The sequence below is a fragment of the Macaca thibetana genome, chromosome 1 (assembly GCF_024542745.1).
Source record: "Macaca thibetana thibetana isolate TM-01 chromosome 1, ASM2454274v1, whole genome shotgun sequence".
In the NCBI taxonomy this organism is placed as follows: Eukaryota; Metazoa; Chordata; class Mammalia; order Primates; family Cercopithecidae; genus Macaca; species Macaca thibetana.
This window is the reverse complement of record NC_065578.1, coordinates 139,460,735-139,483,882: the sequence shown is the minus strand read 5'-3', so window position 1 is coordinate 139,483,882 and position 23,148 is coordinate 139,460,735. Positions and strand designations below refer to the sequence as shown.

The 23,148-nt window shown below is 46.5% G+C and overlaps 2 protein-coding genes across 2 annotated transcripts in view; one reads left to right on the top strand and one right to left on the bottom strand.

Annotated features, from left to right (window-relative positions):
* CNIH4 (cornichon family AMPA receptor auxiliary protein 4) overlaps positions 1-23,148 on the top strand; it is a 728,363-nt gene that overhangs the window by 86,051 nt on the left and 619,164 nt on the right. The window lies entirely within an intron of this gene.
* Positions 12,150-23,148, bottom strand: part of CAPN8 (calpain 8) — a 74,497-nt gene continuing 63,498 nt past the window's right edge. Inside the window, exons 15-21 of the mRNA XM_050760711.1 lie at positions 21,504-21,561; positions 19,841-19,905; positions 15,759-15,827; positions 15,299-15,377; positions 14,594-14,710; positions 13,630-13,688; positions 12,150-12,393 (exon numbers count right to left, since the gene is read on the bottom strand). Coding sequence (XP_050616668.1) covers positions 12,370-12,393; positions 13,630-13,688; positions 14,594-14,710; positions 15,299-15,377; positions 15,759-15,827; positions 19,841-19,905; positions 21,504-21,561 — 471 coding nt within the window. The 3' untranslated portion in view covers positions 12,150-12,369. The remainder of the gene's footprint in view (positions 12,394-13,629; positions 13,689-14,593; positions 14,711-15,298; positions 15,378-15,758; positions 15,828-19,840; positions 19,906-21,503; positions 21,562-23,148) is intronic.

Sequence of the window (23,148 nt, the reverse complement as noted above, 5' to 3'; positions counted from 1 at the left end):
CAGAAGACAGATGGAAACCCAAGACCAAGTCAGAGATATTTGGGCTCAAGAAGAGGTGGGGATTTGCGAGTTGACAGCATCAGGGAGCCTGAGAAGGAGACTGAGAAGGAAACCCAAGGGAATGCAGAGCTGATAACAGAGAGCACAGACAAGTCCTTGGCAGCTAAAGATGGCGAAGCCACCCATAGGTAATCAGAGTCAAAAAAAAGAAATCTAGGAGGGATGGGACAATGAGAAAGTGGAGCCCCAGAGTATACAATGTTGCTTCAACTCCCAGGGCCTATGTGGGAAATAAGAATTTCTACTTCTGTGAGAGGCATAGGAGTGTTGAGAAAAACAACATGCGAATATTCTGAGTTATTCAGAAAAGATCAGATGCTCACGCTATAATCCCAGCACTTTGGGAGGCAAAGGCAGGTGGATCACTTGAGGTCAGGAGTTCAAGACCAGCTTGGCCAACATGGCAAAAGCCCATCATTACTTTAAAAAAAATGCAAAAAATTAGCCAGGTGAAGTGTCATGCACCTGTACTCCCAGCTACTCAGGAGGCTGAGGCACAAGAATTCCTGGGAGGCAGAGTTTCCAGTGCAGAGAGAGATTGCTCCTCTGCACTCCAGCCTGGGTGACAGAGTGAGACCCTGACTCAAAAAAAAAAAAAAAAAAAAAAAAAAGATGCATTCAAGGTGGTATGACTGTAGACTATTCTGAGTTATTCAAAAAGAAGATTTATATACCTCAGATCATTATGACTTTGCTCTCTTCAGATTAATCCTGTCCTAATGAAATAAAACAAAATCTTTTTTCATCACTTTATAATCATAGATATGTGAAAGGAAAATAAATCTTGGGACCCCAAAATCACTAAGCCAAAGGGAAAAGTCAAGCTGGGAAGGGCAAACTTGCCTCTCATTCCATTCCCTAAAAAGATAGCTACTAAGATTAAAAAGCTATATACCTACCTCACAAGGAATTTCCTTGTGGACAAAGGAAAGACAGAACTCAAAATCATCTCTCTGCTCACTGAGGTAAGTGCATATCTGATTGCCTACTTTTGAAAGGCTAATCAGAAACTCAAAAGAATGCAACTGTTCATCTTTTATCTACTCATGACCTGGAAGCTCCCCTACCCACTTCAAGTTGTTCTGCATTTCTGGACCAAACCAATGTTCATCTTACATATATTGATTGATGCCTCATGTCTCCCTAAAATGTATAAAACCAAGCTGTGCCCCAACCACCTTGGGCACATGTCATCAGGATCTCCTGAGGCTGTGCCAAGGGCATGCATCCTTAACTTTGGCAAAATAAACTTTCTAAATTGACTTAGACCTGTCTCACATATTTAGGGTTCACAGATGGTTGAAATATTATAAAGAAATAAAAACTTCCATTAATATAACCTCCATCCTTCATTGGTTCCAGCCAAAAACATTGTCATCGTTGTCAACTCCTCCCTCTGTTTCTACTGCATATTTAACAGAACCACAAAGCTTATAAACTCTCTTTGCAAATGTGTCCAGAATCCAATTCTTCCTCACAATGTCTGCTGCAGCCAGACTGGCCCATGCCTCTGTCCCCTCTCACCTGTGTGTGGCCACAGCCTCCTGGCAGTTTCACTGCTGCTCCTAAAAATCACCTCTCCACTCAACAGCCAGAAAGGTCCTAATAAAATGCAGGCAGGGCCTTGTCACTCTTTAGTTCAAACTCTGACTGACTTTTATCTTAGTCTGTTTGTTCTGCTATAACAAAATACCTGAGATGGTATTTTATATATAATGGAAATTTACTTCTCATAGTTCTGGAGGCTGGGAAATCCAAGATCAAGGCCCTGGGCAGGTTTGTTGTCTTGTCAGGGCCCTCTTGCTATGTCCTCACATAGCAGAAGGGTAGAAAGGACACGTGAGTTAGTTCCCTCCTATCATTTTATAGGCACTAATCCATTCATGCAGGCAGAGCCCTCATCACTTAATCACTTTCCAAAAAGGCCCCATCTCTTAATACTATCAAAATGGGGAGTAAGTTTCAACATGAATTTTAGATGGTACACCATCATTCAAACCACAGCAACTTCCCATCTCACTAGAGTAAAATCCAAAGTTGTTCAAATGACCTAAAGGCCTGACATAACCCAGCTCCTGCTCTCTCCCTCCATCTCTCTCCCAGCTGTTTCTAAACTTCTCATGTCTGTGTTCCTGTGCTTCCTCTCCTTACCTGCTCTCCTCCTGAATATCCACCCAGCATATTCCTCTACGTTTTTCAGGTCTTTACTCTAAGGCCATATTCTCAGAGAGACCTTTTCAGACCTTTCAATTTACAATTGAACCCTTACCCCTTCTCTACACACACACTTCCTCTCCTTATCCTCTCCCCACCCTCTGCTTTATTTCTCTTCTTATAAGATGCTGTCGATACTACATAATTTACTCATGGTATTTGATTACTTTCTGTTTCCCTAAACTAGGATGTTAGTCCGTAAAGACAAGGATATTTGTCTTTTTTGTTCACCGGTGTGTCCCGAGGACTAGAAAAGTCCCTGACACCTTGTGGGTGCTCGAACATCTATGTAGAATGACTGACTGCAGCCTACGGGATGATGCCACCTTCTATGGCAGCTGTGATGAGTTGCCCCTCGTTCCATTCCAGGTTCTGCCAATAGAGGGCGCAAGCAGCAGTTGAATCCACTTTGCAGTTTCTCCTGTATTTGTGGAATCAGCCTTCTCCTCGTGGCATAGCTTGGTCCTCCCCAAGACACCAATTCATCAGAGGTCTGAGTTTCAGCTCGACAGGGTCTCTTTTTAAAGTTTTAATAATTCCAATTTCATCCCTTTGTTCACTCAGCCCCACAGGCAGTGGCTTCCTCCTACAGTTGTTAACTCCGTGACACCCTGAAGTGCTTTTTTTTTTTTTTTTTTTTTGAGACGGAGTCTTGCTCTGTCGCCCAGGCTGGAGTGTAGTGGTGCGACCTTGACTCACTACAACCTCTGCCTCCTGGGTTCAAGTGATCCTCCTGCCTCAGCTTCCTGAGACAGGCGCATGCCACCACGTCTAATTTTTGTATTTTTAGAAGAGATGGGGTTCGCCATGTTGGCCAGGCTGGTCTCGAGCTCCTGGCCTCAAGTGATCTGCTTGTCTTGGCTTCCCAAAGTGCTGGAATTACAAGTATGTGCCATTGTGCCCAGCCTGAAGTACTCTTTTTATCCATTCAGTTACTAGTTACAATGTTATACTTTCTTGACAATTTGTTGCATTAAATTCTTTCTGTCCAAATAACTGGTGCAGTTTTAGTCTCCCAATGGATGGACATGGCAGATACAAGCCACCATTCAGGATAACCACCTGCGCCTACAGCCTTCCTGCCTGGCCTCATACCTGTAACGCAGGCACAGAGGATGGGCAAGGGCTCCCTGGCCCTCCCAATCCAGCTTCCATTGGAGACAACTCCTGTTTCACACTCTCCTCTGTTCCACAGACCCTCTTCTGAACCCCAACATGAAGCTCGTGCTTCCCTGTACCCTCACCACTCCCTACACCTGTCCCCACCATTGCTCCTATCATCTCATTTTGAAGCTGCTTGTTTTTACACCTCTCCATCTCTTCAGACTGGTGACGCACCCAAAGGCAGGGCCATATGTTATTCATATCTGTAGCCCTACTGCCCTGCATACTTCACCCTTGCCCCACTCATAGTAGCTGCTCGGTAACATTCAATGAGCCTAATAAACATTTGACAACCCAGATATTTCAACAGGATATGAAAGCCACTCATTTTAATGAACAGTCCAACCTGACATAAATATTTTAAAAATCCATATGGCAGTAAAAACCAAAAAGAAAAAGGAAAAAGAGAGAGACAGAAAGAAACCAGAGTCTTTGCTTTAATCACCCCCATGCAAAACCAAACCTTCAGATAAAAAGAAATATGGCTAGTCTCCAGTGAGTCTCTTTCCTCATAATGTTGGGCCGTAATTATGTTTCATGAAGTCTGCATGTTATTATTTATATTTCTGTGTTGATATTTGCACAGTTGTCAGAGTTTTTGAGGAAGCCTTTTCTCTCTAAGCCCAGAGATGGCTGCACATCTCTTGGAAGGGATACTGAGGTCCCAAGACAGCCAGCCTCCCTCTGGAGACTAGAAAGCATTATCAGCCAGGCTTTTCTTCTCAGTCTCAATCTGTTCATCTCCCTCTCTCTCCCTCTCTCTCTCCTTCCCTCTCTTCCTTTCCCCTCCCTTCCTCCCTCCTCTCCTTTCTGATAGAGCATCTAATAGAATCACTTGTGCAATAGATAACAACCCTGTTATAGCTGCTGGTGCTTCCCCTGTGTAATTAGGAAGTGTATTGTTGTGTAATTCAGAAATTAATTAGTAGTAAATGTTTCAAGAATGCAGGTGGAAGTGGGAGCCGACTGCGTTCCATCAGCCTTGCATCTGGATTGCTTTCCAGCTCCAGGGAAGCATCTCGGGCTCACCCAGGGACATCCGCCATAAAGGACGCCACCTGGCCTCTATGGTTCTGAGGGTTGGCACTCCCTTCTTCACCCTCAGCGGTGAGGATATAGCTACAAAGGCCACAAGCTGGCTGCATATCAAGGTGCTCTGACCCACTGCTAGGCAGCAGCCATCAAAGGTGTCTCTTGCTGCCCAAAGAGCTCTCAGGGTCCTTCCAGCCCAGGGAATGGATGGGGTAGATGTTACCATGCAACCTGAATCTTGGAGAGTCCAAAGATTTTCTTCTATCTGGGGAGTAGCCTGAAATTATTTCTCTGAAATAGAAAGGAAAATTTCCACATTGGTAACATAGACAGGATCATGGAACAGAAGACAGGACTAAGCAAGGAAGACGACTGCTTCCTGGCCCAGGCTGTCCTGTTGGGGCTGCAGTGACAGCCTCAAAGACAAGGTGAAGCTCAATCTCCTCCAGAAGATTGTGGGCTTCCCCACGCAAGCTCCAGTTTATCCCATCCTCTTGCCTTCTCTCATGCTGTTCCCTCTGTCTGGAATACCTTTCCCTCTCCTTTCCCGGGGCCTCACACAGTACCTAGACTATAGCTGATGCTTAATAAATATTTACTGGATGAATGAGTGAAATTCTACCTGTCAAATTTCTACCCATCTTGCATGAAGCCTGCTTTGTTTCCTGAGTCAGCATTAACCTCTCTCTCCTTTTGGCTGGCTTGATTTTTCTGTATGTCTCCTATAGCACTTACGCTATGCCTTTTCAAATTACTACTACGTGTATATGGACCTGTCTTCTCCATTCAATGGCAAGCTTACTGGGGGCAAGGACTTGTCTTATTCATCTTTGCATCTCTTTTCAGCAACTCTCCGTGCAAACACTGAGCCTGACATGTAGTTGGTGCTTAAGAAATGTTTATTGACAGAATTACTGAGCAGAATTAAAGACAGTGACTCAATCACCTGAGAGACTGTCCGCTCCCCTCGGGGTGATGGGGGTTCCCATTTCAGGTAGCCAGGAGAAGCTGAAGAGCCAAGCAGGAGCAGCCCATGCCTGCTGGGTAAATCCACTGTGCAAATCCACTCATTAGTATCCACGAAGTTCTGGAACAGACTCCCCAGCAATCCCTTCCAGAGCATACACAGGATAATTTTGACTGCGGGATGATTTTTGGCTTGAATTTCATCACCAGATCATGCCTCTCATCTCCTAATCCTCCCTTCCTTGTTGAACTGAATTCAATTCAACATGCCTAAATTGAAGGCTTATAATATACACAGAACCGCAGAACCTTCTAAAATCCCGGCGAGTTTCCATCTGCTTTCCTCTGTTTTTACTAACAGAGCTATTCCCTTCTGTGGAAATCGAGAAGCTGATTCTCTTTGGCAATGCCCTTCCCCTGAGCCTGGCATCTTCAGAGCCTCAGACAGGCCAGGATTAGCACAGCCCTGCCCCCACTGGTCAACAGGAACACTTGATAGTACAACTCTGAGAATATCGCTGAACCTCAAGGTCCTCTGTCTTATATTGAAAATTGATCAGGACCAAAGGGAAGCCCAGCAGACAAGGCTCCATAGATGCTAAAGAGACCTGAACTCTGCTTCTAACAATAACTACAAAAGCAATAATAATAATCACTGATATTTATGGCGTATCTCCTGGGGAATGGGCACTTTCTGCATGCCTTTGTACAGTGTCTCACTAATCCTAACAACAATCCTATAAGGTATATATCTATTACTATCTCATTTTACCAGTAAGGAAACTGAGGCACAGGGAAAGGAAGATGACAGTTGAGGAAATCCGTAGACATCTTTTTGAAGAGGGGGGAGGTGGTAGAAATCAAATGTTTTAATAGTGAATGAATCAATGAAATGAAATTTCAGCCCAGGGGAGCCCTTTCAGGGACTGTAAACTTTCTCTTCTTCTCCTCTCTCCACCAGTGAGCTGCTTCTTTAATGGGCAGCATAATTCACGAAGGACTCAAGCTTCCTTCCCTCTGCGTTCAAGTCAGCGGGTGGTCAAGCTGTGTGCTCTCTGGCCTCAGGGGACAACGTGACCAAGAGAAGCAGCCCGAGGAGAATGCCTTTGGGATTTTTCTTCTCTCAAAGCTGAAGCTCTGGGAGGGAGTCAAGAGTAGTCAGGGAGGAAAGATTCAGAGGAAAGGGGGATTCTTAGAGTCCAGGAAAAAGATTCCCACAGCAGAGACTCATTCCCACACCCAGGCAGCGGCTCCCAGCCCAGTTAGTGTTGGAGCCCATGGGGCCGAAGCAGGAGATGGCACCTCCAAGGACAGGCAGGCTTCGACAGCAACCACGGTGGAGGGAAAATTAGACACCCTTTTCCCATTTTGCTGCCCCTGTAAACCATTCTGTGTAGCCCTGGGGAGAGGGAGGAAGCTGGGCAGAATGGGAACTTCGCGTGAGATTTAATTAGACTGAGAAACATGTAAAGCACATTCATATTGCCAGAGCCCCCTTTTTAAAAGTCCAGTTATTTGTTAATCACTCAATCTAGATTGCTCTAGATTAAAAGGTGCAAGCTAAGGGTCTTCTTTGAGTCCTCATCCAAATAAACTAACTATAAGAGTACATTTTGAAGCCAATCAAGGAAATTTGAATATAGATTCGTTATTCAATGTGATTAAAGAATTCCTGTGAATTTTGTTTAGCTGGAGAATGGTGCTGTGGTTGTGTCATAAAATGTCCTTTCCTAGACATCTATAATGAAGGGTAAAATGTCATAGTATCTGTGATTTACTTCAGCAAAAAATGACAAAATAGGTATGATAAAATATTAACATCTTTTTTTTTTGAGATGGAGTCTCGCTCTGTCCTAATTCATAATGATGGGGCTTCAATATACTGTTCTTTTACTTTTACTTATATTAGATTTGTATAATATAAGTAATATCTGGGCCAGACGCAGTGGCTCACACCTGTAATCCTAGCACTTTAAGAGGCCAAGGCAGGAGGATCACTTGAGGCCAAGAGATGGAAACTAGCCTGGGTAACACAGCAAGACTGTGTCTTTACAAACAATTTCTTAAGTAGTTGGGTGTGATGGCGCATGCCTGTAGTCAGTCCCAGCTACTTGGGAGGCTGAGGTGGGAGGATCACTTGAGCCCAGAAGGTCTAAGCTGCAGTGAGCCAAGATCATATCACTGTACTCCAGCTCTGGGCAACAGAGCAAGACCATGTCTCAAATAAATAAATAATATCTAAATACATAAATAAATATATAAATTTGTATATAATTTGACAAGTACATAATAAACAAAATGATTTATATAGAAATAAAAATGTCAAATATAAAGATATAAATATAAATGTTTTCACAAAGAAAAAGAAAAGTGTCAACAGATGGTGGTTAATGAAAGGATCACCCCACATTCCTCCAGCCCCTGGCTCTGCTCCAAAGCATAATGAGGGAGTGAGAGATGCATCGGCAGCCTTCAGCAGACCTTAAGGAACTCAGTGACCAGAACCATGCCTCTGCCTTATTTCCATTCCCCATAAGGTCCTACACTTAACTGATGAACCCTTCCAAAATTGTGAAGAGCCAACATCTGTCTTCACAGCTTGCAAACTCCAAATGATCACCCTGTCCCCCATTAGTGAGCCCTCCTTCTCCGTGCAACTGCCACTAGTAAGTGACTAACGTTGTCTTTTCCAAAGACAGAAGCCAATGGAATAAGCTCAGACATGGAGTGCCACACATCAGACCGGATTCCTGGCAGAGGACATCCAGGACGCGTCTCTTCATCCTTGTTGTCTTAGTCCGTTCTGGCTGCTGCAACAAAATACTGTAAACTGGGTGCCTTATAAACAACAGAAATTTGTTTCTCATAGTTTTGAAGGCTGAGAAGTCCAAGATCAAAGCACTGGCGGATCTGGTGTCTGTGAGGACCCCCTTCCTGGTTCATAGAGGGCCATCTGCTCACTGTGTCCTGGAAGGGTGGAAGGGACTAGGAAGCTCTCCTGTGCCTTCTAGAAGGGCACTAATCCCATTCATGAGGACTCCACTCTCATGACCTAATTACCTCCCGAAGACCCCACCTCCAAACACCCTCACAGTGGGGGTTAGAATTTAATGTATGAATTCAGGACTGGGTTACCTAGCACAAACCTTCAGGCCATAGCACTTATTGTAACACATAGATGGCCTCTATAGTCACACCACTTACAACCTACGCCAGGCGTGGTAGCTCATACCTGTAATCTCAGCACTTTGGGAGGCTGAGGTGGGCGGATTGCTTGAGTCCCAGAGGTCAAGACCTGCCTGGGTAACGTGGTGAAACCCCATCTCTACCAAAAATACCAAAAATTAGCTGGGTGTGGTTGTGCATGCCTGTAGTCCCAGCTACTCAGGAGGCTGAGGCAGGAGAATCGCTTGAGCCCAGAAGGTAGAGACTGCAGTGACCTGAGCTCACGCCACTGCACTACAGCCTGGGTGACAAAGCGAGAGCTTGTCTCAAAAAAAAAAGAGAGAGAGAAAGTGAAAAGGTGGCAGAGGGGTCCATCTCTAAGTGGGTTCTTTCTGATGCTATCTTTTCTGAAGTGGAGAGGTCAGTGGGCATCTTGGTTATTCACCATCAATGATGTCAACTCCCAAGGTCAGCCAACCTCATACGTAAATTGAAGGAAAGGGTTAACATATGGATGGAAGACATGGTTGGGAGACTGAGAGGAGAGCAGAAAAGAGGTAGGTTAGGGTGTGGTGGAACTGCCACATCCCAGAGCCAGAGCTAGAAGCAATGACAGGGGCTGGGGCTCAGAGGGAATTAGAACATCCAAAGCTGCAGAGATGCTGGACATCGGAGAAGCTGGCGGGCTGAGCCTGCCCCGACTCAGAATAACAGCTGGTATGAGAGAGAAGCCAGTCAATGAGGCAGACAGAGACCACCCAGGCAGGCGGGGAGCCTGTCTGCCAGTTGTGCTGGGCCCTTGTGCATAACCCCGCAGAGCCGGGCTGCTGAGACATGGCTGTTGTCAGGACCTTGGCCAGGAAGAGCCTCCTGTTGCCTGCGGATGGGCTGTCTGCCTGGCTCTCCCAGCCCTGCTCCAAGCTGCTTCTGTGATTGTGCATAATTACAAAAAGTCCTGCCTGGGCAGGTGGATGTGAGGAGAAAGCTAATCCACAACTCTCAGCAGGAAACGGGAGCTCACTGAAGATGGTCTTGTTGTGGTGGAATTACCTAGAATATTTCAGACACCCTAAACACCTTTCACCGAAATGTCAGCTTCCGTGTTCCAGAAGGTCTCAGTTGAGTCTGGGAGTTGACGGTGCTTGTGTTTCTTCCTATTTACTAATAAGGAAACAAACTGTGCCTTTAAGAGGTGACCCGAATTGACTCTGAAGGCTAGGGAGGGTGGGAGTGCAACAGACGAAGACCCCCGTGACTCCAGGCTGACTTCACCCCACCCCTACTCCCACTGGGGGAATCAGAGCTCCCTGGGGTTCTCTGAACAAATCAAAGACCCCTGACATGGGAGGCAGCCACGGCTTTCTCTCCTCCTGGAATTGTCAGGGTCGGGAGAAGCTTGGGGAGGGACGGGCTCAGCAGGACACCCTGCAGGGGCCACATCTCCTCCCAGAGCTCCACAGTCTTTCAACTCCCAGCACCTCCCTGCCAACAGAGACCCAGCTTTGATGAATCTGCACATCAATGGCAGTCCCCACTGGGGCTTCTGCTGTCAGGCGCTGCTGTGTCATCTGTGAGGGACCAGTGCAAACACAGCCTCTCTGCTGGGAAAACACAGAGAGGCACCTGCTCTGCAGTCTACAGAGCCTCCTCTTCTGCAAAGGGAAAGACAGAGTTCACATTCATTAAGCACCAGGCATTGTTCTAGGTTTTGAGGGAACAAGGAAAACTCCATCTCTGCATCCACAGACTATCCAACTGGAGTGGGGAAGACAAGCAAGTCACCATGTTAATGCAATAAAGTGTGGTGCCGGCTCCCGGAGGGGAAGTGCCGGGCACTGTGGAAGCTGTGGATTCCAGGAGACACTGAGCTTTCCCAAGATGCAGCCACATCTAGGGGCAAGGACGAGGCCATGACTAAAAGCATCATCTCCCACAGCCTTCATCTTTGGGGAGAAGGAAGCAAAAGGCACAGTCTCATGCGTTTGAGAGGGAAAGTGTAGTGCTAGGATCTTTAACCTGCTTCTTGGGCTGTATTGGTAAGGAGTCCCCAGGACAGTCCTTACCTCAGACCCAGGACCCTGAAAGCAAAGGATGTTTTGTAATGAGACAGTATTTTATTTATTACCAGACTATTCCCTCAAGTAGTTAACCCTGCAGGGCTTCAAAATAAAACTACCTGTTGCAAGTTGATTATAACATAGCACTTTCTACTTAGGGAGAATTGGTTGTTGTGGTCCTCTATAGTGGGTAGAACAAAGACCTGTTCCTGGTTGGCATGTCGATGAGCATGAGAATCACACCAGCTGGGCACAGGAGCAGGCTGCATGGCCTCTCCAGGCAGCCGGAGCATGGCGGGGCACACACCTGCTGCGTCCTGCTGCCGAAGCGTCTCTGTCTCATCCCTGACTGGACGAGGAAGGACCCCTTTTCTTCTGGGACCCGCAGGCTGCTAAAACAACTATATCTCTTTCTCTCCCATCACATTAACAGAGCCCTCCCTGCAGTGGTGTGATGGCACAGCCCCTCCCTGATCAGTGAGGGCCCAGAGCTTTTACCTCCTCTCTTCAGTGAAGGGCCTGCCCCTTCCTCCCGACTGGGTCTTGGGAGACTCAAAGGCAGCATTGAAGCCAACTAGTGCTTGCCATACTTAGGAGTCGTATTCCTATAAGGAACATTCATCTACATCTACTTCTAGAAAGAGAAAATTAATCCATAATCAATCAGACTGATCCAGGGCCAAGGCGTGTGTGTGTGTGTCTCTGTGTGTGTGTGTGTGTGTTCTCCTTGGTATTTTGTGTCTGCATAGAACAACCAGCCCTGTCCCCATTCCTCCCTTAGGACACCATGGCTGTGCCATCTATTTTCTTACCAACAACAAAGATGCCAGCGTTCAGCTGTGAGCAAAACTAACCTGAACTGCCTTTCCCCTCTAGCTATTTGCCAGGTAAGAATTTTCCTCAGTACAGTCCAGCAGCCTCCCGTGTCTGCAAATAAGGAAGAAAGCCCTGTTCTCCCAGCATCCCATCCCTGCTCCCTTTCTGGGCTCCTTTCCTGAAGGTGGCCTCTGGATGCCTCTCGGTCCACAGAAGACCTCTCCTCTGAGAAATTTTTTTTTTTTTTTTTTTTTTTTTTTTTTTTTGAGACAGAGTCTCGCTTTGTCGCCCAGGCTGGAGTGCAGTGGCGCGATCTCGGCTCACTGCAAGCTCTGCCTCCCGGGTTCACGCCATTCTCCTGCCTCAGCCTCCCAAGTAGCTGGGACTACAGGCGCCCACAACTGCGCCCGGCTAATTTTTTGTATTTTTAGTAGAGACGGGGTTTCACCGTGGTCTCGATCTCCTGACCTTGTGATCCGCCCGCCTCGGCCTCCCAAAGTGCTGGGATTACAGGCGTGAGCCACCGCGCCCGGCCTCCTCTGAGAAATTAACCTACATTTTGTATCTTTCAGCAGTTTTGTATTGTGCCATTTCCCGAGAACATCTTCTTTCCTAAAGCATAAAAAGCCCAGGATACAGCCCAGATAGCATATCACGAGAGAAAGGCGGAAACCATTCTGGCTCACAACTTTAATTGATTGCTTTCCCTCCGCTGGGCCCACCGGGTCGGCTTACATAGCTCATAGCTCAGTGCTGCTGAAAGAGACCCAGGGCAAGAAAGCTATGAACAACCAGTGAATGCCACTGGAGCATAAATGTTCACAAAATTGTAGAGAAGGGGTGACAAGAGGCAAGCAGTGGGGCAGGGAGTGTCACTGATGTCCGAAACCCCAGGTCAGACCAAGACGCAGCACAGCCACTGCAAAGGAAAAGGATGAGATTGAGTTCTTGGCTTCTCAGGGGCTGGGGTGCTTTCACCATCAATGCTCTCCTGCCTCACATGGCAATGATCTTTTTATCTCCATTCTCCAGTAAGTGCCTTGCTCAAACATGGGAAGCAAGGAAGGCCTTCACTACGTCACTAACTCCTGAACAAGGGCACTACAGAAACGTGACTCAGAAAAAGCTCTAGACCCAAAGGGAGCTCCAAAAATAGGTATGTGCATGTATATTCATATACACACACACATATATACACACAATAGTGTATACTAATATATACACACACATATGTACACAATAAATGTGTGTATATATCTCTATAGATTCCTATATATGTGTATATATGTTTTCTTATATATGTATGTTTCTATATGTATATATATATATTCCTATATATGTATATTTGTGTGTGTGTGTGTATATATGTATATTTTATGCACCCACACAACCACACTCCATTTTAGGTTCCATACTATTGTCCAGGTATCTGTAAGAATCCACAGGTCTATTTCTAGGAAGGCCCTTCCTGGGCTACAGGAAAGAGGTCAATGGCATTCCCACTTTAGAGAAGAAAAGAAAGTGGATGGGCACAGACAACTGGGCACAGCCAGTAATAACCTGGTGCTCTAGTTCTAGCGCCTCAGAAGCAAGTCAAAGGCCAATGTCTTCCCCTGCCTGGACCCTAGAGATATCTCCACACTTCCTGCTGTCCCCTCTGGCCAGTAAAGGCCTCTGCCATATAGGGATGCAGTGTCCACAGTGTCCACAGGGGAAGTACTCTGATTTTTTCTGCAAAAACATTATGTGGCTTGTACACAGTAAAAACACTCATTCATTTTGCATCTTCATTCTACCTGTTGCAATTTCGTTTTTGTTTCCTACATCCTTCCATGGGTCCCTCTAAGACAGCTGGTCCTAGAAGCCAGATACTTTATATTGTGCCCACCACCCACAGCTCCATCCAAATTAACAAGGGCTTGCATCTCTGAAATTACCTGAAATGTAGCTGTAGCTTTATGGTTACAATAATAATAATAATAAACAAAAATGTTTGGAAAACTGTATAACAGTTGCCTTCCTTCCCCCAGTGCCTGCCACAGAATGTGCACAGTATTCACATGGACCTAAGACAGTCAACAGGAATAAGCACCACTCGGCAACTACATGGTCCAAGAATTTCAGCCAGCAATTCATCAAACCTCAAGACACTTACCTCAGCCAGAGAGAGCTGCACCATGCCGTCCTTGTCTTTGTCCAGAAGGCTGAATAGTTCTAAAACACCAGAGAAGGAATGAAATTAGATAAAGCTGTTCCTGGACTTGGGAACAGTCAGAGAGCTGCCTCTGTCTACCCCATCCCCACCTGGGGAACTCCCCTTTCCCTTACAACCCCTTCCCCTCCAGTCCCCACCTAGCCCCAGGGACCTCAAAAAGCTAGATCCAGGGCACACGATGAGCTTTTGGGGGATCAGATGCCCCCCGCCAAAACAGACAAACCCCGTTGCCAGCAGAGATGGTCCCTTTGGCATCTCCATCCTCAGAAGCTTTATATCAGAAACATGCAATTACTTTATCAAGGTGCAGTGTTGTCAAACAGATGGTGGTTGTCTTGCGTGTGGGTAATCCAGCCCCTTAGCATTGTCTCTGGCTAACTGACCTTGACTCACTAGAACATAACACCTACCAAACCTCAGTGCAAGGAAAAAATCCCTCTCTAATAAGATATCTAATCTCAAGGCCCAATATGGCAGGAAAATGCCTATTGCCTTCCAGAGGGCCCCCTCCATCCCTTCACTAGGAGGAATGCTCTCAATATGATCCGTATTGAAAAACAAATATAAATAGACATTAAAAGCCATCTAAGAACAGTTACTGGGACTCATTCATCTTGGCCTAGTGACTGCACACTGTAGATACACGATAGTCTGGATGGCAGCTTTGTAAGTCTCCAAAAAAAGGCAGCCTCCGTCCTGGATCTGGCCAGGCTGGACTTCCTCAGCCCCTTCAGGTCCAGTTGCCCCTCACCCACAAGGTGCCAGCATTACAGAAACCCTGTCTATCGTTTTCTGGGCCCCTGGCCTCCTAAAAGCAATGTCTGCTTCTGCCCCTTGGTCCTGCCCCTGCCCCACCTTGCACCTTGGGATTAGTAGGATGGCGCTGGAGGACAGAGTGACTCACTGAAGAGGGTCTCTAGGCGGATCATACAAGCCACGAAGCTGTCAAAGTTGATGCCAAGCTTGCTGCACGCATACCGCAGGGCAATGGTCTGCTGCACCTGGCTATTGAGGGTGAAACCTGAGGGCAGAGGGGGCCTGGGTCACGGGTGGAGCGGAGGACTCAGCACTGTCTCCCATAAACACTCAAGGAGCTGACATCGCAGGGGCCCCTCTGTGGTTCTGTATCAATCTGCAACCCAGGTCTGACTCTGCCTTCTCCAGGGGATCCCGGAAGGTGTCCTGCCATCCATCCCTTTCCTTGTAGCCACTCCTCATCAGGTTCAGCCTCATTCCATGTCCAGCACTAGCACCAGCACCAACTCAACCATGGGTGACATCAGCAAGCGAAAGCAGAGAAGGTGAGGCAGCTGCCTGTCTGGTCAGTTCCTCTCTGTCTCCTTCATAGCCCCATCCTCTGTAATTGCTGTCACCTTCCCAGTAACAGGCAGATATCTTGGAAAAATTCTAAAATATTATGCTATATGGAATCCAGCAATATTCTCCATTTCCTGGACAGGGAAGGTACTCAACAAAGCTCTGTTGTTGCCTTGATATCCCATATAAGATAGCTACAAATGATGATCACTAGCAATCATCATCATGAGAATAAATATTTACAATGTGCACACCTGGATCCCAAGACCCTGTCTACAGGATGTGTCCTTACCTGCCTTCCTGAGGGCTGTCCTCATCTCGTGGGCATCAATGGTGCCCGAGTGGTTATAATCAGTTTCCTGATAGATCTCCTAAAGCAGGAAAGAAATCCCAAGTAGAAAACAGCCATTCACAGCCCCTACCAGAATCATCTCCCTCCACCACACTGCTTCCTCAAAAGGCCAGGGACACATTCAAAAAGAGACCCTATTGACTCCTCCCAAGAAGGTTTCAGAGCAAAGATAAGAGCTTGGCCAATGCTGGCCCCTTTGCTGTCTGAACAGCAGGGCTTTCAGGGCAGTGGTTGGTATGAGAGTCTCTCATTGCCTTCTTGTTCCTTCATGACCAGTGTGCCCAGGTCTCAATAGTTTTGACCATGATTAAGGATGTGGTCAGACTATGATGGACCAGGAATGAGTGTAAGTGAGGATTAGAACAGAAGAGAGGATGCCCAGAAGGAAGAGAAGAGTTACCAGATACTTCTGAATCTTCAGCCAGAGCGTCTTGAATTCCACCAGCCCCAAAGTGCCCGTTCCATTGCTCTAGGCACGTTAAAGACCAACATGATTGAGTCCAAATTCTACATGCCTTAAGGATTTCTTTCTCTTGTGAGCTTGCACAAGTGCCTTAAGGCCTTAGTGAACCTTCCATGTCTGTGGCAAGCAGAGCAGTAGGGGTGACAGTGTGTAACAAGTTCAAATAAAGATTTAAAAGTCAAACACGCACCAAGACCCTCCTCTGAGGCCAAGCACAGAGCTAGGAAAAAAGGGCAAGTCATGAGCTGGCCAATCTGCAAAATCATGAATACCCTAATCATCCTGGTTTATTTACAGGGTGGAGCTGTATGATTTGTAAATTCGCTTCTAGATTTACATTTCTGTGATTGATCATTCAGCTAATTAGAGTTTATTGGAATGTCAAAATATTATGGGAAAAGACATCAGGAGCCAGGAACCATGGGACTGGGAGTCTAAGCCACAGGATCTGCCGATAGGCCAATATACAACCAAACAGGAGGATATTATGAGGGATTTTCTGTGTCCAATTTACATTTACTCCACAACATTTTTTTTTTTTTTTTTTTTGAGACGAAGTCTCACTCTGTCGCCCAGGCTGGAGTACAGTGGTGTGATCTCAGCTCACTGCAACCACTGCCTCCAGTGTTCAAGTGATTCTCTGCCTCAGCCTCCCGAGTAGCAGGGATTACAGGCGCCCGCCACCACACTCCGCTAATTTTTTTTCTTTTTTTTTTTCTTTTTTTTTTTTTTTTTAGTAGAGATGGTTTCACCATGTTGGCCAGGCTGGTCTTGGACTCCTGACCTCAAATGATCTGCCTGCCTCAGCCTCCCAAAGGGCCACAACTATTTGTTTTTTTAACACTGTGCTAGTCAACAGGGGTTTCGTTTTGAACTGCACTTACGCTCCTAAAGTTAAGTCTCTTAGAGACTCTGCAATTTTCTCACCCATCACAACTAATCAATAAACAGTATGTACATTACAGCACCAATGTTAAAATTTTGCAATAGCCCCAGATACTCGGGAGGCTGAGGCAGGGGGATTGCTTGAGCCTAGGAGTTTGAGGCTGCGGTGAGCTCAGATCGTGCCTGTGAATAGCCACTGCACTCTAGCCTGGGCAACATGAAAAGACCCCATCTCTGAACAAATCATTAGAATTCTAAAACAGACTGTCACTCTCACCTCCTTTAACTAGCCAAACAAAAAGTCTTGTAAGCCTCATCCTTTAAGAAAGTCGGTGTTATTGGATCTATAATCTGCACTGAGTGTTGAATGCATCATAGCCTTCATATCCTTACTAATAATTCAACCAACACATCTCAGAAGAGTAGTGTGCAAAGGAAGCTAACACTAGGGTCTAGGTACTCTACAGACTTGTATCTCATTTCATCCTAACAATAGCCACACAAGCTAGGTATCATTATCCCATTTTCCAGGAGAAACTGAAGTTCAGAGCATTTAGCAACCTCCTCAAATTTATACACCTCAATAAGTGGTAGAGCCAGAATTTGGACCCCTGTCTGTTTCTAAGCCTTTGTCCCAGAACACCAGTGGTCTTCAATTCCAGACAAAATTGCTTGCAGAGACCACACCTACGGAATCAGGATCTCCAGGAATCCGGGGTTTTTGTTTGTTTGTTATTGTTGTTGTCTTTGTTGTTGTTGTTTGGGACAGAGTCTCACTTTCTCACCCAGGCTGGAGTGTAGCAGTGCAACCTCCGCTCACCGCAACCTCTGCCTCCCAGGCTCAAGCGATTCTCGTGCTTCAGCCTCCCGAGTAGCTAGGATTACAGACATGTGCCTCCACACCCGAGTAATTTTTGTATTTTCAGTAGAGACGGGATTTCACTGTGTTCCAGGCTGGTCTCGAACTTCTGGCCTTAAGTGATCTGCCTGCCAATGCCACCCAAAGTCCCGGGATGACAGGCATCAGCCACTGTGCTCAGCCAATTTTTATAATTGTTTTCTATCACTTTGTAGGACATGTGAAAGCCTGTATTTTTAACTGTATTTTTAACACCCCATGGGTGATAAAGTACTGATACATGCTATAGTACGTGAAACATCATGTTCAGTAAAAAAAGCCAATCACAAAGGACCACATATTGTATAATTTCATTATATGAAATGTCCGCAATAGGCAAATTTACAGAGACAGAAAGTAGATTAGTGGTTGCCTAGGGATGGGGGTGGGGGTTGGGGGAAATGGAGAGCGACTGGTAATATGAGTACAGGGTTGCTTTTTAGGGTAATGACAATGTTCTAAATTATGTGATGATGGTTGCACAACTCTGAATGCATGAAAGCCATTGACTGATATACTTTAAATGTGTGCATTGTATGGTATGTAAATGATATCTCAATAGAGCTGTTACTTTTTTAAGGATTCCATGGGTATTTCTGCTGATTCAGAACCACTGCCCCATACCACCTAAACTGTGGAACAGAAACTCCTGAAGAGTGGCAGAGAGTCACACTCCTCTTGGAACCGTGAAAGACACAAATACCGTTGGGAATAATGAATGGGTAGATTACAAGGCAACTCTCAAATCTAAACTGAAGTCAACAGACAGGGTTTGATGACAGTGATTCAGAAACCAAGGAACTATTTGCAGTAAAGTGAATCAACACTTAACAGTTCCTTGTGGCCCACAAATTAAATTGTTAAGCATGGAGAACAGACACGAGGGCTAAAGAGCCCCAGCCTTTTGCAGGGAGTGGCAGCCTGAAGCTCAGAGGCCAAAAGATAGCACCAGCCCTCCATGGCAGATCAGCCATGCAGAGGTGGGCACACACGCTCTGTCATCCAGGACCACTCTGCATGACAACCACGCAAAGGAAAATCCTTCCTCCCCCGCAGTTAACGAAAGAACCCACAGTAAAGATCATCATGGATTAACAGAGCTCGTCATGGATGCGGCCCCAAGGAACGGAGAAGGACCCTCCAAGGCTTCAATTTTTAAAGAAATCACCTTCACCATCAGCACTGTGACGAATGGCAACCTGGACCCACTGTAGGCAAAGCTCTAAGGAAGTGATGTTACACCACTCACCCTCTGTGCCTTCACACCTAGAAGGTTCGTTCCACCTAGAATGCCTTAACCTTCTCCATTCCTCCCGAAAACTACTGCCCATTTGCTATAGACTGAGTGTTTTTGTCCCCCAAAATTCATATGCTGAAACCCAATCCCCATGTGAGGGTATTAGGAGATGGGGCTTTGGGAGGTAATTAGGTCATGAGGGTAGAACCCTCAGAAATGAAATTAGTGCCCTTATAAAACAAACACCAGGAAACTCCCTCACGCCTTCTGCCATGTGAAGTTATAGCAAGAATATGCCATCTATGAACTAGGAAACCGGCCCTCATCCACCACAAAATCTACCAGCACCTTGATCTTGGACTTCGCAGCCTCCAGAACAGTAAGAAATAAATTTCTGTTGTTTATAAGCCACCCAGTTTATGGTCTCCTGTTATAGCAGCCAGAACAGCCTAACACATCATACTTCAATATCAAGTGAGGGTTAAATTAGATCAGGGAGAACAAATAGGTTTTATCTTGTGTGATAATTCTAAACTATCAGTAGTGGCTGTCCACAAGCCATGTTAACATTCTGAAGCAAAGATCAGATAGTGATGTGGATAGCTCAGGAAGCAGGGAGCAGTAGAGGGTGGGGGTGGGGATGGGTGGAAATGAAGGAGAGGAGGAAGATGAAGAGATGAACAGAGTGTGGAGGGAGGAGGTACGCAAATGCCCCATGCTTGCTACCTCCAGATTACATGATTTTAAATAAGTCACCTAAACACTGCACACCTCGGTTTCTTCACCTGTGAAACGGAGATAATCTCAAGCTTTTTGAGGCACATCCATGATATGATACATTTTTCCTTTGAGGCTTCAAGTACAATCCCTGACATATGCTCCATGCCTGCTCGTTCCCCTTCTCATTTTTTACCCTTCCCTTCCTTCTAGCTGGAAAAGGTGGAGGAGTCTTTAAAAACAGGACGAAAGTAAAAAAATAATGCAACATTTAAAGGATACATCCAACAGACTGATCATTTCTCTGCAAGTGTTGATGTTGAATCCATCGAATGTTATGTCTGTTCCTAAAGATTTAAATAGAAAAGGAGGGTGGGAATTGGATCATTTGAAGGTGAGGGAAAGAACCTCCAAGGTAGAAGACCCCCAAAGATACCATCCAAGAGTGTGGAGTCAAACTTGGTCTCTGCCAAATGAGGAGAGCGTCACGGCAGGCTTGTGGGCAGATATGCCTGAGCCTCCTGGTGCCCTGGGAGATAGGACACACAAGCACCAGCATCCAAGTACAGCATCTGAACCTTGGCTTGGCTCCCCACAAGCCACAGACTTCAGCAAATTAATATCTTTGTGCTTTAATTTCCTCCTCCATCAAATGGGAATAATCATAACAGTAACAATAACCATAATTGCCCCAAAGACTGGTTGGGTATTAATTGAGATAATAGAAGTGAAGTTTTAGCCCAGGCTTGATATATGATAAGTTCTTAATAAAACAACTAACTTTATATGGCTAGGTATTGTTATAAGCACTGCACAGCTACTCTTCAAAATAACTCCATGTGGTAGATGCTATCATTATACCCATTTTATAGATGAGGAAACTGAGTCCCAGAGCGATTATGTGATTTGCTCAAGGTCACAACCAGTAGGGAGCAAAGCTAGGAGTTAAATGCAGGCCAGCCATCTCCACAGCCTGAGCTTTTAATCACAACATACAGCCACTCAATGACAGCTGCTGCCCTTCCTTACTAAATTGCAAGCATGTCACTGGAGCTCCAGCCATCCCTGGCCTCCACCCTCACCTTCCATATACCTGGGAACCAAGACAGGTGCCAAAGACCCAGCAACCCCCTGTCTTTCTCTCCACCGTTCCACAACTGCAGGAGCAAGAGTGGTTTGGAGAGGAGATGGGCCTGTGCTCTGAGCTCTGGGGATCCATCTGCTCAGCCCTGGGTTCGTCCCTGTGAAGGGTATGACTTGCTTCCTGGGCCAAGCCTCTGCTTCCTGAATTCTCAAGCCCAGTCCTGCTGCAGTGAGTGAATGAGAGCCCATCAGTCACTGGAACACCTAACCTGGCCCATCCCTGGACTCAGAGAGAAACCAACTCCCTGTGGCCTTCTATGGGCTGGGGCTCAGAGGGGAGATGCAAATCTTCCCTCCTGAGTGCAGTTTGACCCTCTGACAGCTCTGAAGCTTGCAAAAATCTAAAGATGGGGAACTGAGGACAGTCTAGGAGAGTCAGAATCATCCCTCCTTCCTCCTTCCCCCAAGATGCGCTACAGAACTGGATCTTTCATCTGCAGAGGTTTCCACAATATCCAAGTTATTAATTTTGTGAAAAAATTTCACTTAAGTCAATCCCAGCCCAGCTCTTTTTCTCCTGGGACTCAGCCTGCAATTTCATTTGACACTATGGAGCTTTGTTCCCACAGGGGCTGGCTGGTCGCCAGCGCCAGCCCAGCCTTCAACTCCACCTTCGTCTCCCCGTCTCCTGCCTCTCCTTCTTCCCCTCTTGTCTTGCTGGACTGAATCAGAACCCTGGAGTCAGACACCAAAGCCCTTTCTCCTATCTGTGGTGCTCCCAGCCCAATGCCTGCCTGCCCCTCCCTCACCCTGTCCCAGCATCTCCTACAGATTTTCTGAAAGACCCCAAGAAGGAACTTACGTTTGGAAAATGCCTCATTCAAAAGCATCTTGAGTGCATTGGCAGTAATCTCAGAATCCTAGAAAGAGGAACCCAAATGCAAACCATGTCAGGCCCTGACAAGTTGTTTCAAGACAGTGAATTAATGTAGTGCTTCCTCACAGTCAGACACCGGGTCCACTGGCCCTGTGACTTTTGTTTTGTTTTTGTTTTCGAGACAGTCTTGCTCTGTCACCCAGGCTGGAGTGTAGTGGTGCGATCTCTGCTCACTGCAACCTCCACCTCCCAGGCTCAAGCGATTCTCCTGCCTCAGCCTCCTAAGTAGCTGGGACTACAGATGCATGCCACCACGCCTGGCTAATTTTTGTATTTTTAGTAGAGACAAGAGTTTCACCATGTTGGCCAGGATGTTGTCAAACTCATCGGCATCATGATCCGCCTGCCTCGGCTTCCCAAAGTGCTGGGATTACAGGCATGAGCAACCGTGCCCGGCCAACCCTGTGATTTTAAAAGCAGGTGACATCTATAAAAACTCAAATTCTCGGCCGGGCGCGGTGGCTCAAGCCTGTAATCCCAGCACTTTGGGAGGCCGAGACGGGCAGATCACGAGGTCAGGAGATCGAGACCATCCTCGCTAACACGGTGAAACCCCGTCTCTACTAAAAAAAATACAAAAAACTAGCCGGGCGAGGTGGCGGGCGCCTGTAGTCCCAGCTACCGGGAGGCTGAGGCAGGAGAATGGCGTGAACCCGGGAGGCGGAGCTTGCAGTGAGCTGAGATCCGGCCACTGCACTCCAGCCTGGGCGACAGAGCTAGACTCCGTCTCAAAAAAAAAAAAAAAAAAAAAAAAACTCAAATTCTCCTCTTCTTTTGGGGACCCCAGGAGCCTGGCCAGAGGTGTGTTAGTGCCACGAGTGTGGTATGCAGTGTGGCAGAAGACTGCCATGCCAGGGCGCTGCTGCCTTTCACAGGGCTCTCTTGAACAGGGATAAAGTAACAGGAACAGCAGTGATAGGATTGAACCAGATGTGCCAGAGCCAGTGTGGAAGATCCTTAAATCCTCATAACAGTTCCACAGCCATTTTCGAGTTAAGGAAGTCACGATTTTGTAAACTGCTGAGCACTGTATACATACAACATCATTTGTCATTTTCATGTGATGTAATTGCTTGTGGTTTGTAGCTACCAAGAGGCAGAGCTGGACTTGGAAACCTAAGGTTGGTTCACCCCAAAGTGCCAGCTTTCCCCACTGCACCTACAGGAATTGGTATTTCACACAGTAGCCCATCTCAAAGCGGGGACAGAGATTGAGAGAATAGGATATTCTGTGTGCATCTGGGATAAACACTGAGTCAGAGGGAAGAGTCATCCCTTAACTCTCAGACGGAGGACAGATCTCAGGCAGGATGACCAATGAAATGCAGAGAAAGGGTGCTGGGCTGATGTTTGGGTCCCAGTCTGAACCCAGTCCCTTATTCATCATGTGACTTTAGCCCAGTCACTTTCCATCTTCCCATCCTCCACTAGCCAGACCCTGGCAATTCTACTGGAAATGAGAGAGGCGAGAGCTGCACAAAGCAGTGTATCCTCTGAAGACAATTGGCCTCACCCCAGCACAGAGTGGTCAGTCCCAATAATAAGGCCTGAGGACCTGGGCCGGGCACGG